A 16,041-nucleotide genomic window follows, 5' to 3' on the forward strand; every position below is an offset into this window, starting at 1 on the left:
GCAGTCTGCATTGGTTGCCAATCAGTTTCCGGTCACTATTCAAAGTGTTGGTCATCACTTATAAAGCCCTTCATGGCACCAGACCAGAGTATCTACGAGACCGCCTTCTGCCGCACGAATCCCAGCGACCGGTTAGGTCCCACAGAGTTGGTCTCCTCCGGGTCCCGTCGACTAAACAATGTCGTTTGGTGGGACCCAGGGGAAGAGCCTTCTCTGTGGCGGCTCCGACCCTCTGGAATCAGCTCCCTCCAGAGATCAGGACTGCCCCCACCCTCCTTGCCTTTCGTAAACGCCTTCAAACCCACCTCTGCCGTCAAGCGTGGGGGAACTGAGACATCTCCCCCTGCCTATGTAGTTTTTTGTGTATGATATGACTGTATGTATGTTTTTATTCATTTATTTTATTTATTTATTGGATTTGTATGCCACCCCTCTCCGTAGACTCGGGGCGGCTAACAACAGTAATAAAAACATCGTGCAAATATATATATTGGGGTTTCTTGTTTGTTAGACTTTTGAAATGTATTATTGTTATTTTAGAGTCTAACTATTAGATTTGTCATTACAGTATATACTGTTTTTATCATTGCTGTAAGCCGCCCCGAGTCTACGGAGAGGGGCGGCATACAAATCTAATAAATAATAATAATAATAATAATAATAATAATAATAATAATAATAATAACTCTACAAAGCTGTGCTTCTCAAATATTTTCTATTTTTTTTTAATTTTATTGATTTTGTCCAGTACACAATGAGGGTTTTAGTGTGGGTATACCCATAGTAAAACTGATGTACGGACGGCCTGTGTGGCTGCCGGAGGAGTCAGAGAGAGAGACAGAGGAGGAGGAGGAGGAGGAGGGAGAATCTGGGTGTGAGGAGCCTACAGAAGCTATAGATCCCCCAACTGGGGCTTTGCCAGGGTTTGAGGACGAGGAAGTGCCCCTGTACTAAATGCTCGGGTGAGAAGGGTGAGACGGTGACAGGAGCAGTTGAGAAGGATCAGAAAGAGGAAGTGAGCACAGGTGTAGCATAGCCAGCACTCCCCAAGAGTATATAGTCCTAAATCCTTTGGGATGATGATGATGATTATTATTATTATTATTATTATTATTATTATTATTATTATTATTATTTATTGGATTTGTATGCCGCCCCTCTCCGTAGACTCGGGGCGGATAACAACAATGATAAAAACAGCATGTGACAATCCAATACTAAAACAACTAAAAAACCCTTATTTATAAAAACCAAACATACACACAAACATACCATGCAAGACTTGTAACGGCCTAGGGGGAAGGAATAGCTCAACTCCCCCATGCCTGGCGGTATAAATGACTCTTGAGTAGTTTACGAAAGACAGGGAGGGCGGGGGCAGTTCTAATCTCTGGCAGGGGGGAGTTGGTCCCAGAGGGCCGGGGCCGCCACAGAGAAGGCTCTTCCCCCGGGGCCCGCCAAACGAACATTGTTTAGTCGACGGGACCCGGAGAAGGCCAAACTCTGTGGGGACCTTATCGGTCGCTGGGATCCGTGCGGATTGGGTGTCGTAAAAGTCAAATAAATAAATAAATAAATAAATAAATAAATAAATAAATAAATAAATAAATAAATAAATAAATAAATAAATAAATAAATAAATAAATAAATACGAGGGGAGGTGTTTTGGAGGGTGCTCTTTGCAAGAAGTCAACGTCCCTGCCTCTGGAGGAGGAAAGCCTGCAAGGAGTGTTTTACTAACAAGCCTGGATTCATTGTTGGACATTTTTAAGGTTAATCGTGTGAGTAGACTTCTGGCTCGGAAACGCGTGTGCCGTTATCTTATCAATTTGGCCTCACGTCCGGCTTTCGGCAAGGAAAAAGACATTGCTTGAGTTTGTGTTTGTGAAGCAACACATGCTTATTAAAAAGAACCCTTGTTTTATTTCGAAACCCATGTGTATGCGTTTGAGCCTTCATTTGGGGCTAAGTACTGGCCGGCAAGACAAAACAGCTACTAGTTTGGGCGATCCAGTCCGAACCGGGAGGAACCCACCGCTGACTGTCTCTTTTTTTAAAAAAATCCTCCACAACTTCTGGTGGCAAGCAGTCCCACTCGTTAATTGTCCTCATTGTCAGGAAATTATTATTATTATTATTATTATTATTATTATTATTATTATTATTATTTATTAGATTTGTATACCGCCCCTTTCCGTGGACTCGGGGCGGCTCACAACACAATAAAACAATTCATAACAAATCTAATAATATACAATTTAAAATTTAAAATAGTTAAAAACCCCATTTTTAAGCAGACATACCTACAAACATACCATACATAAATTATATAGGCCCAGGGGAAATATCTCGGTTCCCCCATGACTGACAACAAAGGTGGGTTTTGAGGAGTTTACGAAAGGCAAGGAGGGTAGGGGCAGTTCTAATCTCTGGGGGGAGCTGGTTCCAGAGAGTCGGGGCCGCCACAGAGAAGGCTCTTCCCCTGGGGCCCGCCAACCGACATTGTTGAGTCAACGGGACCCGGAGAAGGCCAACTCTGTGGGACCTCACCGGTCAGTGGGATTCGTGCGGCAGAAGGCGGTCCCGGAGATATTCTGGTCAGATGCCATGAAGGGCTTTATAGGTCATTGAATTGTGACCGGAAACTGACCGGCAACCAATGCAGACTGCGGAGTGTTGGTGTGACATGGGCATATTTGGGGAAGCCCATGACTGCTCTCGCAGCTGCATTCTGCACGATCTGGAGTTTCCGAACACTCTTCAAAGGTCGCCCCATGTAGAGAGCGTTGCAGTAGTCGAGCCTCGAGGTGATGAGGGCATGAGTGACCGTGAGCAGTGACTCCCGGTCCAAAAATTCCTCCTTAGTTCTAGGTTGCTCCTCTGCTGGGATTAGTTTCCGTCCTTTGCTTCTCATCTTGCCCTCTGACTCTTTGGCTACTACTACTACAACCACTTCTTTGGGGCAGCCCCTTAGACATTGGAACACTGCAATAGTTGTAAGTGGGAGGACTGGTCACATCTTTCTGTACACTGGCCTAACTTTGGACGTCTGCTAAACAAACGTCCCCACGTCTTACCTGGACGAAGTCGCTCTCGAACATGGCAGCGCACTTCAAGAGGTTGTACTCGCCCAGGCGCAACTGGCGCTGCAGAGGTCCCATGTTGGTGTTGAAGAGGCCTCGGCTGTTGGTGGGGTTCCTGGGGGCCTTGGGGGCTTCCACCACCTTGGTTCCTTCCAGGCCTGCCTGGGAAGAGCGGGCAGTGATTGGAAGGGGTGCAGGCCTAGCGCAAGAACGGCGTAGGACAGTCCATCCGGGGTCTGGTTCTTGCGCACGATTGACAGACTCTTGCCGGACTAAATAGTGACAGCATTGTAGGCTTAGATTACCCTGCCTGCTACTACAGTTTACAACATCAAAGCAATAGCATTGTAGGCAATGTTCCCTCTAAGGCGCACGGCTGCGCGGCCGCGCATCCCAAAACAACTTCCCGTGCAGCCTTTTTTAAGGCTGTGCAACGGGAGGCGCCGGCAGCCCCTGTCCGCCGTGGATGTGCCGGTACTGGTGCCGAGCCTCCCTGCCCCCTGCCCCAGGTGCCTTCGGCCCCCTCGCGCCCCTGGCCTCCCGCCGCTGCCCACCTGATCCTCCCCTCTCTCCAGCTTTCTCCTCCTCCACCTCCTGCCTTGGGGCATGGCTCCTCCCGCAGCGGTGGCGGCTGCGAGGTAGAAAGAAAGAGAGAGGGAGAGAGAAAGAGAGAAAAAATGAGAGAAAGAAAGATAGCAAGAGAGAGAGAAAGAGAGAGAGAGAGCAACAGACAGAGCGAGGTAGAAAGAAAGAGAGAGGGAGAGAGAAAGAGAGAGAAAAAGATAGCAAGAGAGATAGCAAGAGAGAGAGAGAGCAACAGAGCCAGATAGAAAGAAAGAGGGAGAAAGTGAGAAAAAGAGAGAGAGCAACAGACAGAGCGAGGTAGAAAGAAAGAGAGAGGGAGAGAGAAAAAATGAGAGAAAGAAAGATAGCAAGAGAGAGAGAAAGAGAAAGAGAGAGAGCAACAGACAGAGTGAGGTAGAAAGAAAGAGAGAGGGAGAGAGAAAGAGAGAGAAAAAGATAGCAAGAGAGATAGCAAGAGAGAGAGAGAGCAACAGAGCCAGATAGAAAGAAAGAGGGAGAAAGTGAGAAAAAGAGAGAGAGCAACAGACAGAGCGAGGTAGAAAGAAAGAGAGAGGGAGAGGGAAAGAGAGAAAAAATGAGAGAAAGAAAGATAGCAAGAGAGAGAGAAAGAGAGAGAGAGAGCGCAACAGACAGAGTGAGGTAGAAAGAAAGAGAGAGGGAGAGAGAAAGAGAGAGAAAAAGATAGCAAGAGAGATAGCAAGAGAGAGAGAGAGCAACAGAGCCAGATAGAAAGAAAGAGGGAGAAAGTGAGAAAAAGAGAGAGAGCAACAGACAGAGCGAGGTAGAAAGAAAGAGAGAGGGAGAGAGAAAGAGAGAGAAAATGAGAGAAAGAAAGATAGCAAGAGAGAGAGAGAGAGAGCAACAGACAGAGCGAGGTAGAAAGAAAGAGGGAGAGAGAAAGAGAGAGAAAAAGATAGCAAGAGAGATAGCAAGAGAGAGAGCGAGTAACAGAGCCAGATAGAAAGAAAGAGGTAGAAAGTGAGAAAAAGAGAGAGAGCAACAGAGCGAGGTAGAAAGAAAGAGAGAGGGAGAGAGAAAGAGAAAAAAAATGAGAGAAAGAAAGATAGCAAGAGAGAGAGAAAGAGAGAGAGAGAGAGAGAGCAACAGACAGAGCGAGGTAGAAAGAAAGAGGGAGAGAGAAAGAGAGAGAAAAAGATAGCAAGAGAGATAGCAAGAGAGAGAGAGAGCAACAGAGCCAGATAGAAAGAAAGAGGGAGAAAGTGAGAAAAAGAGAGAGAGCAACAGACAGAGCGAGGTAGAAAGAAAGAGAGAGGGAGAGAGAAAGAGAGAAAAAATGAGAGAAAGAAAGATAGCAAGAGAGAGAGAAAGAGAGAGAGAGAGCAACAGACAGAGCGAGGTAGAAAGAAAGAGGGAGAAAGAGAGAGAAAAAGATAGCAAGAGAGATAGCAAGAGAGAGAGAGAGCAACAGAGCCAGATAGAAAGAAAGAGGGAGAAAGTGAGAAAAAGAGAGAGAGCAACAGACAGAGCGAGGTAGAAAGAAAGAGAGAGGGAGAGAGAAAGAGAAAAAAACGAGAGAAAGAAAGATAGCAAGAGAGAGAGAAAGAGAGAGAGAGAGAGCAACAGACAGAGCGAGGTAGAAAGAAAGAGGGAGAGAGAAAGAGAGAGAAAAAGATAGCAAGAGAGATAGCAAGAGAGAGAGAGAGCAACAGAGCCAGATAGAAAGAAAGAGGGAGAAAGTGAGAAAAAGAGAGAGAGCAACAGACAGAGCGAGGTAGAAAGAAAGAGAGAGGGAGAGAGAAAGAGAGAAAAAATGAGAGAAAGAAAGATAGCAAGAGAGAGAGAAAGAGAGAGAGAGAGCAACAGACAGAGCGAGGTAGAAAGAAAGAGAGGGAGAGAGAAAGAGAGAGAGAGATATAATGAAAGAGAAAGAAAGCAAGAGAGAGAGAAAGAGAGAGAGCAACAGACAGAGCGAGATAGAAAGAGGGAGAGGGAGAAAAAGAGAGAGAGAGCAAGAGGGGAGAGAGAGAGAAAGAAAGAAAGAGGAGAGGAAGGGAAAGAGAGAGTCAGAGAGAGAAAGAGAGAGATGGTTTTGTTTTATTATTAATTTCTTTTAATTAAAAAAGGGAATTTTTTCCCTATCTATCTATCTATCTATCTATCTATCTATCTATCTATCTATCTATCTATCTATCTATCTAATCTATTATCTATCTATCTATCTATCTATCTAATCTATTATCTATCTATCTATCTATCTATTATCTATCTATCTATTATCTATCAATCTATCTATCTATCAATCTTTCTATCTATCTATCTATCAATCTATCTATCTATCTATCTATCTATCTATCTATCTATCTATCTAATCTATTATCTATCTATCTATCTATCTATCTATTATCTATCTATCTATTATCTATCTATCTATCTATCTATTATCTATCTATCTATCTATCTATCTATCTATCTATCTATCTAATCTATTATCTATCTATCTATCTATCTATTATCTATCTATCTATTATCTATCAATCTATCTATCTATCAATCTTTCTATCTATCTATCTATCTATCTATCTATCTATTATCTATCTATCTATTATCTATCAATCAATCAATCAATCAATCTATCTATCAATCTTTCTATCTATCTATCTATCTATCTATCTAATCTATTATCTATCTATCTATCTATCTATCTATCTATCTATCTATTATCTATCTATCTATTATCTATCAATCTATCTATCTATCCTTCTATCTCTCTCTCTCTCTCTCTCTAATCTATCTATCTATCTATCTATCTATCTATCTATCTATCTATCTATCTATATCTATCTACCTACCTACCTACCTACCTACCTCTATCTATCTTTCTATCTATCTATCTATCTATCTATCTATCTATCTATCTATCTATCTATCTATCTAATCTATCTATCTATCTATCTATCTATCTATCTATCTATCTATCTATCTAATCTATCTACCTTTCTTTCTATCTATCTATGCTGCTCAGACACTATACTTTTCCGCAACACCAAAAGAAGAGAAAAATTAGAGGGAACATTGATTGTAGCCATAGATTATCCTGCCCCCCTACTAAAGTTTTACAACATCAAAGCCCGCAAGAATCTCTGGATCCTCATTTCACTGACCTTGGCAGGGAAGCATGGGGACCCGGAGTCCTTGCGATGCCTTGTGGCTTGGACGCCCCAGATCTCCAAGCATGGATGTGGGCATGGATGAAGCCGGACAGGGATGACCTCTCCAACCTTCCCTAAGAGGGCATCTTGAGCCATGGTGGTGCAGCGGTTAGATTGCAGGTGGGTTTTAAGGAGCTTACGAAAGGCAAGGAGGGCGGGGGCAATTCTGACCTCTGGGGGGAGCTGGTTCCAGAGGGTCGGGGCCACCACAGAGAAGGCTCTTCCCCTAGGTCCCGCCAAACGACATTGGGTGGGTGTCAAGAGGCTCAAACTCAACCCAGACAAGACGGAGTGGCTGTGGGTTCTGCCTCCCAAGGACAATTCCATCTGTCCGTCCATTACCGGGGGGGGGGAATTACTGACCCCCACAGAGAGGGTCCGCAACTTGGACGTCCTCCTCGATCCACAGCTCACATTAGAGAACCATCTTTCAGCTGTGGCCAGGGGGGCGTTCGCCCACGTTCGCCTGGTGCACCAGTTGCAGCCCTATCTGGACCGGGGGTCACTGCTCACGGTCACTCCTGCCCTCATCCCCTCGAGGCTCGACTACTGCAACGCTCTCTACATGGGGCGACCTTTGAAGAGTGTTCGGAAACTTCAGATCGTGCAGAATGCGGCTGCGAGAGCAATCATGGGCTTCCCCAAATATGCCCATGTCACACCAACACTCCGCAGTCTGCATTGGTTGCCGGTCAGTTTCCGGTCACCATTCAATGACCTATAAAGCCCTTCTTGGCACCGGACCAGAATATCTCCGGGACCGCCTCCTGCCGCACGAATCCCAGCGACCAGTTAGGTCCCACAGAGTTGGCCTTCTCCGGGTCCCGTCGACTAAACAATGTCGTCTGGCGGGACCCAGGGGAAGAGCCTTCTCTGTGGCGGCCCCGACCCTCTGGAATCAACTCCCCCCAGAGATCAGAACTGCCCCCACTCTCCTTGTCGTTTGCAAACTACTTCAGACCCACCTGTATCGCCCATGTAGAGAGCGTTACAGTAGTCCAGCCTCGAGGTGATGAGGGCATGAGTGACCGTGAGCATTGAGTCCCGGTCCAAGTAGGGCCGCAACTGGTGCACCAGGCGAACCTGGGCAAACGCCCCCCTTGCCACAGCTGAAAGATGGTTCTCTAATGTGAGCTGTGGATCGAGGAGGACGCCCAAGTTGTGGACCCTCTCTGAGGGCGTCAGTAATCCACCCCCCAGGGTTATGGATGGACAGATGGAATTGTCCCTTGCTACCTTGCTGTCAATTCATGCCGAGACGTGTCACTTCCCCTCTCCCTGTCTTCCTCCAAGCTGCCCAAGGGCAGTGCGCCACTGAAAAACCCTTTGGACAAGCTGTAGAGTTGCTGTGAGGGTCCCAGCCCCTGCCCCAGTGGTCTGGGACTTTGTCTCTCTCCCCCCGCGCGCCGCCCCCTCGCATCCTGGGCAGCTGGCGTGCCCTCTCCTGCCAACCACTGTTCCCTTTAAGCTGCGCGGCTGCGCGGGCGCGCACAGAAAAATACCGCCCCCGTCCCCGCACTGCCAACCTCCTCAAGAGAACCCTGACGTCCCTCGCCCGCCCCGGCGAAGGCTGACCTGGCGTCTTTTGTGGGCCTGCCTGCTTGACCCGCGCCATTGTGCTCCCCTTGGCCATGGCTGGTGGGGCTTCTATGGCCGGGCCCTGATGTCACCTTCTCGCCTCTGTGACCTCTGCCTCCATTGCCAAGGAGACCCCCCTCACCAACCCCACCCCGCGGAACCCAGGCGCAAAGGGCTGGAGAGCTGGGTGAGAGGAGGTTGCTGACCCATCGGGGAGAAATGTTGGGGGTTAGGGGATGACACCACAGAGTCCGGTAATGAGTTCCACGCTTCGACAACCCTATTACTAAAGTCATATTTTTTCAAGTCAAGTTTGGAGCGGTTAATATTAAGCTTGAATCTGTTCTGTGCTCTTGTGTTGTTGCGGTTGAAGCTGAAGTAGCCGTTGACAGGCAGGACATTGCAGCATAAGATCTTATTTTATTTATTTATTTATTCCTTTGTCCAACACACAATACCTATGGGAGAGAATAGACATGAAGTAATATATATATATAAAGATAATATGCAAAAATAGAGGAGGAGATATATATGAAAGGAAGAAAATATATATGATATATGAGATAAAGGAAAGAGAATTGGACAGGGGACGGAAGGCACACTGGGGCACTTATGCACGCCCCTTACTGGCCTCTTCGGAACCTGGAGAGGTCAATCGTGGAGAGTCTAAGGGAGAAGTGTTGGGGGTTTGGGGATGACACTATGGAGTCCGGTAATGAGTTCCACGCTTCGACAACTCGATTGTTCAAGTCGTATTTTTTACAGTCAGGTTTGGAGCGGTTCATATTAAGTTTGAATCTGTTGTGTGCTCTTGTGTTGTTGTGGTTGAAGCTGAAGTCGTCTTTGACAGGCAGGACATTGAAGCATATGATCTTGTGGGCAATACTTTTTAATAGGAAAGTGAACCCAAGAACAAGGGGCCACCATCTGAAGTGAGTTGGGGGGAAAGATCAGAAGCAACGTGAGAAAATATTATTTGACCGAAAGAGTAGTAGATGCTTGGAACAAACTTGAACCTATGATTACAACACAGGAGGGAAGTGATTTTATTAGGAAAGTGAACCCAAGAACAAGGGGACACAATCTGAAGTGAGTTGGGGGGAAAGATCAGAAGCAACATGAGAAAATATGATTTTGACTGAAAGAGTAGTAGATGCTTGGAACAAACTTCCAGGAGGCGTGGTAGATAAATCCACAGTCACTGAATTTAAACCTGCCTGGGATAAACATAGATCCATCCTAAGATAAAATACAGGAAATAGTGGAAGGGCAGACAAGATGGACCATGAGGTCTTTTCCTGCCGTCAGTCTTCTAGGTTTCTAACATGAGAAAATATTATTTCACTGAAAGAGTAGTAGATGCTTGGAACAAACTCCCATGCCTGGGATCAACATATATCCATCCTAAGATAAAAATACAGGAAATAGTATAAGGGCAGACGAGATGGACCATGAGGTCTTTTTCTGCCGTCAGTCTTCTCGGTTTCTCACATGAGAAAATATGATTTCACTGAAAGAGTCGTAGATGCTTGGAACAAACTCCCATGCCTGAGATAAACATAGATCCATCCTAAGATAAAAATACAGGAAATAGTATAAGGGCAGACTAGATGGACCAGGAGGTCTTTTTCTGCCGTCCGTCTTCTAGGTTTCTATGTTTCTCCGTCCGTCCTACCTCGCAGGGTGGTTGGTGTTGGGGTAAAATAAGAGAAAGTCGTGTCGGAAATGTTTGAATTATTTATAAAAATAATACAAGTGGGAGATAAATAAAAAAAATAAAAAAGAGCGTTACATCTTTTCATCCAGAGACCACATGTAGGGCCATCATTATTTTATTTTATTTTATTTTATTTTATTTTTATTTTATTTTATTATTATTTTATTTTATTTTATTTTATTTTATTTTATTTTATTTTATTTTATTTTATTTTATTTTATTTTATTTTATTTTATTATTTTATTTTATTTTATTATTATTTTATTTTATTTTATTTTATTTTATTTTATTATTTTATTTTATTTTATTTTATTATTTTATTTTATTTTTATTTTTTTTATATTTTTATATTTTTATATTTTTATTTTGTTTATTTATTTTTTGTTTGTTTTTTTATTCATTCATTCATTCATTCATTCATTCATTCATTCATTCATTCATTCATTCATTCATTCGTTGGATTTGTATGCCGCCCCGTAGACTCGGGGCGGCTAACAACAGTAATAAAAACAGTATATAAATAATCCAATATTAAAACAGTTAAAAAACCCTTATTACAAAACCAAACATACAGACAGACAGACAGACATACCATGCATAAAATTGAAAAATTGTAAAATGTCCTTGTATTTATTGAAGGCGGGGACATTTCCTAATTATTTAATATTTATGAATTTTGAAAAAGAGAACCCGCCCCGAAACATGGAGCCTGGGCGCCCCCTAGTGGTGAAAGCCAAACCAGAGGAAGGAGACTTTCTGAGTTTTGTAGAGTAATTAAACCAGGTTGGTTTTACTTGAATGTGAATGTTACGTCTAATATTAACTGAAGCCACAAAAGTCAGGTTTTATTAATATATGACATTTTTAAAATGGTAAGATTTTTGTGCATTCACGCAGCAGGCCGAAGGCTAAACTTTGGTTAACAAGCAATTTGTCATTTCCAAATCCCAGAGTTGTCCCCCACTGTGCCTGGACCTCTGGGCACCGAAGGTCCACATTTCTTCAAAGGTCCGAGGAGAAAGGCAAAAACATGTGATATATACTGTATATATATATGCCCTTACAAGGCAAAGGTTGCAGGTTCAAGTCCCAAACCTGAACTCAGAACAATCTTTTTTTTTAAATTATAATTATAATTATAATTATAATTATTCTACGAAAACAAATATATATGTAAATGTGCAGGTGTATGTGTGTGTATGTATGTGTGTATATATATATATTCTCTGCCTTACAAGGCAAAGGTTGCAGGTTCAAGTCCCAGTGGGTATGGCTAGCTGATGAGGCCAAAATAAGGCCGAAATAGATCTATCCTAGTCTCCCTTAATTTTCAAATTCAGCTTAAACATGTGACATATATATATATATATATATATATATATATATATATATATATATATATATATATATATATATATATATATATATGTGTGTGTGTGTGTTTTTCTTATGTCGGATCACCCTGGTATATTTAAGGAACGTCACAGCTCCTTTTTTGCCTCTAGGCCCAACCCACGACCACTTCAAGGCGGTTAATATATTTATAGCCGACAACTATATTCTGTAACAAAATAAATAAATAAAATAAATAAATATCTCCTCTACCTTCCTTCTATTCCTCTATCTCTTCTTCTATTCTTTCATTGATATGTTCTATTCCTCTATCTTCTCTTCTCTTCTTTCTTAGATATATTTTACTATGGGTATCTCCTCTATAACCTTCACCGTGTATTTTACTATGTGTATATAGATATATATACTCCCTAAAACCCTCATTGTGTATTGGACAAAATAAATAAATAAATAAAATAAATATCTCCTCTACCTTCCTTCTATTCCTCTATCTCTTCTTCTATTCTTTCATTGATCTGTTTTATTCCTCTATCTTCTCTTCTATCCTTTCATTGATATATCTTACTATGAGTCTCTCCTCTATAACCTTCACCGTGTATTTTACTATGGGTATAACCACTAAAACCCTCATTGTGTATTGGACAAAATAAATAAATAAAATAAATAAATATCTCCTCTACCTTCCTTCTATTCCTCTATCTCTTCTTCTATTCTTTCATTGATCTGTTCTATTCCTCTATCTTCTCTTCTCTTCTTTCTTAGATATATTTTACTATGAGTATCTCCTCTATAACCTTCACCATGTATTTTACTATGGGTATACCCACTAAAACCCTCATTGTGCATTGGACAAAATCAATCAATAAAAAATAAATAAACAATATGCTCTGGGTGCAGGGTTCTGGTTATACCCCCTACAAGGATCGAGGAGGGCGTCATCTGGCACCGAGGAGATTCCGGCACGGTTGCTAACATCCCAACAAGGAGGAGGCAGGTTCAACACCCATCGTGCCCAGTCTTGCCCAACTGGCCTGGCAGGAATTTTCCCAGCTGCCTGAAACGGTGATGACAGTTTTGACGAGCACGTCAAGAGGCGCCCCGCCTTTTTGCCCAAACACCGGGCGGCAAAGCAGCGATTTTTTGAGCCTGGTGAAAAGAAGACGTGGTTTCGAATTCTGCCAGGGAATCACCAGAAGAGCCCTTCACTCCTCCACCCAAAACAGAACCCCCTACGAAACTAGACTCACAATCCTGGGTCTTGAAAGCTTACAACTGCGACGCCTTAAACAAGATCTAAGCATTGCCCACAAGATCCTATGCTGTCTGTCAACGACTACTTCAGCTTCAACCACAACAACACAAGAGCACGCAACAGATTCAAACTTCATATGAACCGCTCCAAACTTGACTGTAAAAAATAGGACTTCAGTCACCGAGTTGTCGAAGCGTGGAACTCATTACCGGACTCCGTAGTGTCCTCCCCAAACCCCCAGCACTTGACCCTTAGATTATCTACGGTTGACCTCTCCAGATTCCTAAGAGGTCAGTAAGGGGCGAGTACAAGTGCACTAGACTAGAGTGCCTTCCGTCCCCTGTCCTATTGTCTCTCCTATGTCTCCTATACCTTTCTTCTATTCCTCTATCTCTTCTTCTATTCTTTCATTGATCTGTTCTATTCCTCTATCTTCTCTTCTTTCTTAGATATATTTTGCTATGAGTATCTCCTCTATAACCTTCATCATGTATTTTACTATGGGCATACCCACTAAAACCCTCATTGTGTATTGGACAAAATCAATCAATCAATCAATCAATCAATCAATCAATCAATCAATCAATCAATGCATAATCAAAAGTCCAAAGAAAGTCTAGAGTACCTTCCGTCCCCTGTCCTATTGTCTCTCCTATATCTCCTCTACCTTTCTTCTATTCCTCTATCTCTTCTTCTATTCTTTCATTGATCTGTTCTATTCCTCTATCTCTTCTTCTATTCTTTCATTGATCTGTTCCATTCCTCTATCTCTTCTTCTATTCTTTCATTGATCTGTTCTATTCCTCTATCTCTTCTTCTATTCTTTCATTGATCTGTTCTATTCCTCTATCTCTTCTTCTATTCTTTCATTGATCTGTTCTATTCCTCTATCTCTTCTTCTATTCTTTCATTGATCTGTTCTATTCCTCCATCTCTTCTTCTATTCTTTCATTGATCTGTTCTATTCCTCTATCTCTTCTTCTATTCTTTCATTGATATGTTTTATTCCTCTAATCTTCTCTTCTATTATTTCTTAGATATATTTTTTATTTATTTATTTATTTATTTTATTTTATTTATTTATTTATTTTTTATGTCAAACAATTACAGGGTGATAATTTGTACAAATAAAACCTTAGATAAGTAATGATTAAAAAGTAACCAAAGAAGACAACAGGACAGGGACAGTAGGCACAGTGGTCAGCTTATGCGCGCCCCTTACGGACCTCTTAGAAAGGAGGAGAGATCATACAGCCTGGGAGAAACCCCTCTCAGCAGTAGCGACGGCGAAAGAGACCTCGGAGTCTTGGTGGACAATCAACTAAACATGAGCCAACCATGTGCAGCCGCAGCGAAAAAAGCCAACACCATCCTAAGCTGCATCAACAGGGGGATACACACTCCAAGACCAGGGAAGTTTTAATACCACTCTACTACGCCCTGGTCAGACCAAACCTGTTCAGTTCTGGTCACCACACTTCAAAAGAGACGTTGAAACTCTGGAGAAGGTGCAGAAAAGAGCAACCGAAATGACCAGGGGTCTAGAAACCAAGACTTACCAAGAGAGACTGAGGGACCTGGGCATGGACAGCCTAGAGAAAAGGAGGGCCAGAGCGGACAGGATAGCCGTCTACAGGTATACGAGGGGTTGCCACAGAGAGGAAGGGGTCACTTTATTCTCCAGGGCACCAGAGGGCCGGACGAGGAACAACGGCTGGAAGCTGACCAAGGAGAGATTCAACATGGAGATAAGGAGCGGTCAGAACGATCAACCTACCAGCGGACGTTGTGAACTCCAACACTCTGGACATTTTTAAGAGAAGATTGAACTGTCCACTTGACCGGTGTGCTATATAGGGTTCCTGCTTGGGCAGGGGGTTGAACTCGATGGCCATCATGGTCCCGTTCAACTCTAACAATAAATAAAATAAATGAAATAAAATTGTAGACAGTCCAAGGTTAAAGGTTTTGGGGTTCGGAGTAGAAACCACAGAGTCCGGTAGTGCATTCCAGGCGTTGATGGCTGAAGTCGTATTTTTTGCGGTCAAGTTTGGAGCGGTTGACGTATAGTTCAATTCGATTTTGTGCTCGTGTGTTGTTGCGGTTGAAGGCGAAGTCGTCGTTAACAGCAGGTATATGGTTTTATGAACTATAATTCAGTCGGAACGGAGACGACGGAGTTGCAAGTGGTCTAAACCCAAGACCACAACACCTGTATTTTGGTTTGCCTTTCAAGGGGTCCAGAGCTGTGGGGCACCTGGTTTTCCTTCCAGCCCCCAGAGGGGGGTCTTGGGTTCCTGGTTCTTGGGGGTTTCTACTCCTCCGACCCGCTGCCTACACATCCCTCCTGCCCTTGGAAGCCTCACGGAACAGGAAACCCGGTGCGGTGTATTGACACAACTGTATTGTCACAGCTCCGAGGCGACGATGAAGAGGTGTTTGGCCAAGGAGGTTGCCATAACCACACAACAGAATCTACTGCTGTGTCGTTCCCCCCACCAAGTCTTGTTTCTCGCAGTCCCCCCCCCCTCCAGCCTGGGTAAAAATTTAGCCTGGCTTAGAGCTGGAAGGGGGGCAGGTGAAGGGGCTATATGTATTTTCTGTTGGATCCCCCTGATATATCTATCTCTATCTCTCTATCTCTCTATCTCTATCTCTACGTATATCTTTATCTATATATTTATACTGTATATCTATATCTATATATCTATCTATATATCTATATCTATCTACCGACCTACCTATCATATATATCTTTCATTGTCTGTCTGTCTGTCTGTCTATCTATTTATCTATCTATCTATCTATCTATCTATCTATCTATCTATCTATCTATCTATCTATCTATCTATCTATCTATCTCCATATCTATCTATCTATCTATCTATCTATCTATCTATCTATCTATCTATCTATCTATCTATCAATCATCCATCTCTCTCTAGCTATCATCTATCTATCTATCTATCTATCTATCTATCTATCTATCTATCTATCTATCTATCTATCTATATCTATCTCTATCTATCTATCTATCTATCTATCTATCTATCTATCTCCATATCTATCTATCTATCTATCTATCTATCTATCTATCTATCTATCTATCTATCTATCTATCTATCAATCATCCATCTCTCTCTAGCTATCATCTATCTATCTATCTATCTATCTATCTATCTATCTATCTATCTATCTATCTATCTATCTATCTATCTATCTATATCTATCTCTATCTATCTATCTATCTATCTATCTATCTATCTATCTATCTCCATATCTATCTATCTATCTATCTATCTA

The 16,041-nt window shown here is 42.6% G+C and overlaps 1 protein-coding gene across 8 annotated transcripts in view; it reads right to left on the reverse strand.

Annotated features, from left to right (window-relative positions):
• Window positions 1–16,041, reverse strand: part of LOC139155214 (Golgi-associated RAB2B interactor protein 3-like) — a 34,582-nt gene that overhangs the window by 12,211 nt on the left and 6,330 nt on the right. Inside the window, exons 1-2 of one of the 8 annotated variants that reach the window (XM_070730310.1) lie at window positions 14,516–15,118; window positions 3,078–3,245 (exon numbers count right to left, since the gene is read on the reverse strand). In XM_070730310.1, coding sequence (XP_070586411.1) covers window positions 3,078–3,161 — 84 coding nt within the window. In that variant the 5' untranslated portion in view covers window positions 3,162–3,245; window positions 14,516–15,118. Of the gene's footprint in view, window positions 1–3,077; window positions 3,356–6,790; window positions 7,046–14,297; window positions 15,119–16,041 lie in introns of those variants that run through there. The other 7 variants (XM_070730307.1, XM_070730313.1, XM_070730312.1 and 4 more) reach the window with 7 other exon arrangements.

This window comes from Erythrolamprus reginae (assembly GCF_031021105.1).
Source record: "Erythrolamprus reginae isolate rEryReg1 chromosome 13 unlocalized genomic scaffold, rEryReg1.hap1 SUPER_13_unloc_9, whole genome shotgun sequence".
NCBI classification, from domain to species: domain Eukaryota; kingdom Metazoa; phylum Chordata; class Lepidosauria; order Squamata; family Dipsadidae; genus Erythrolamprus; species Erythrolamprus reginae.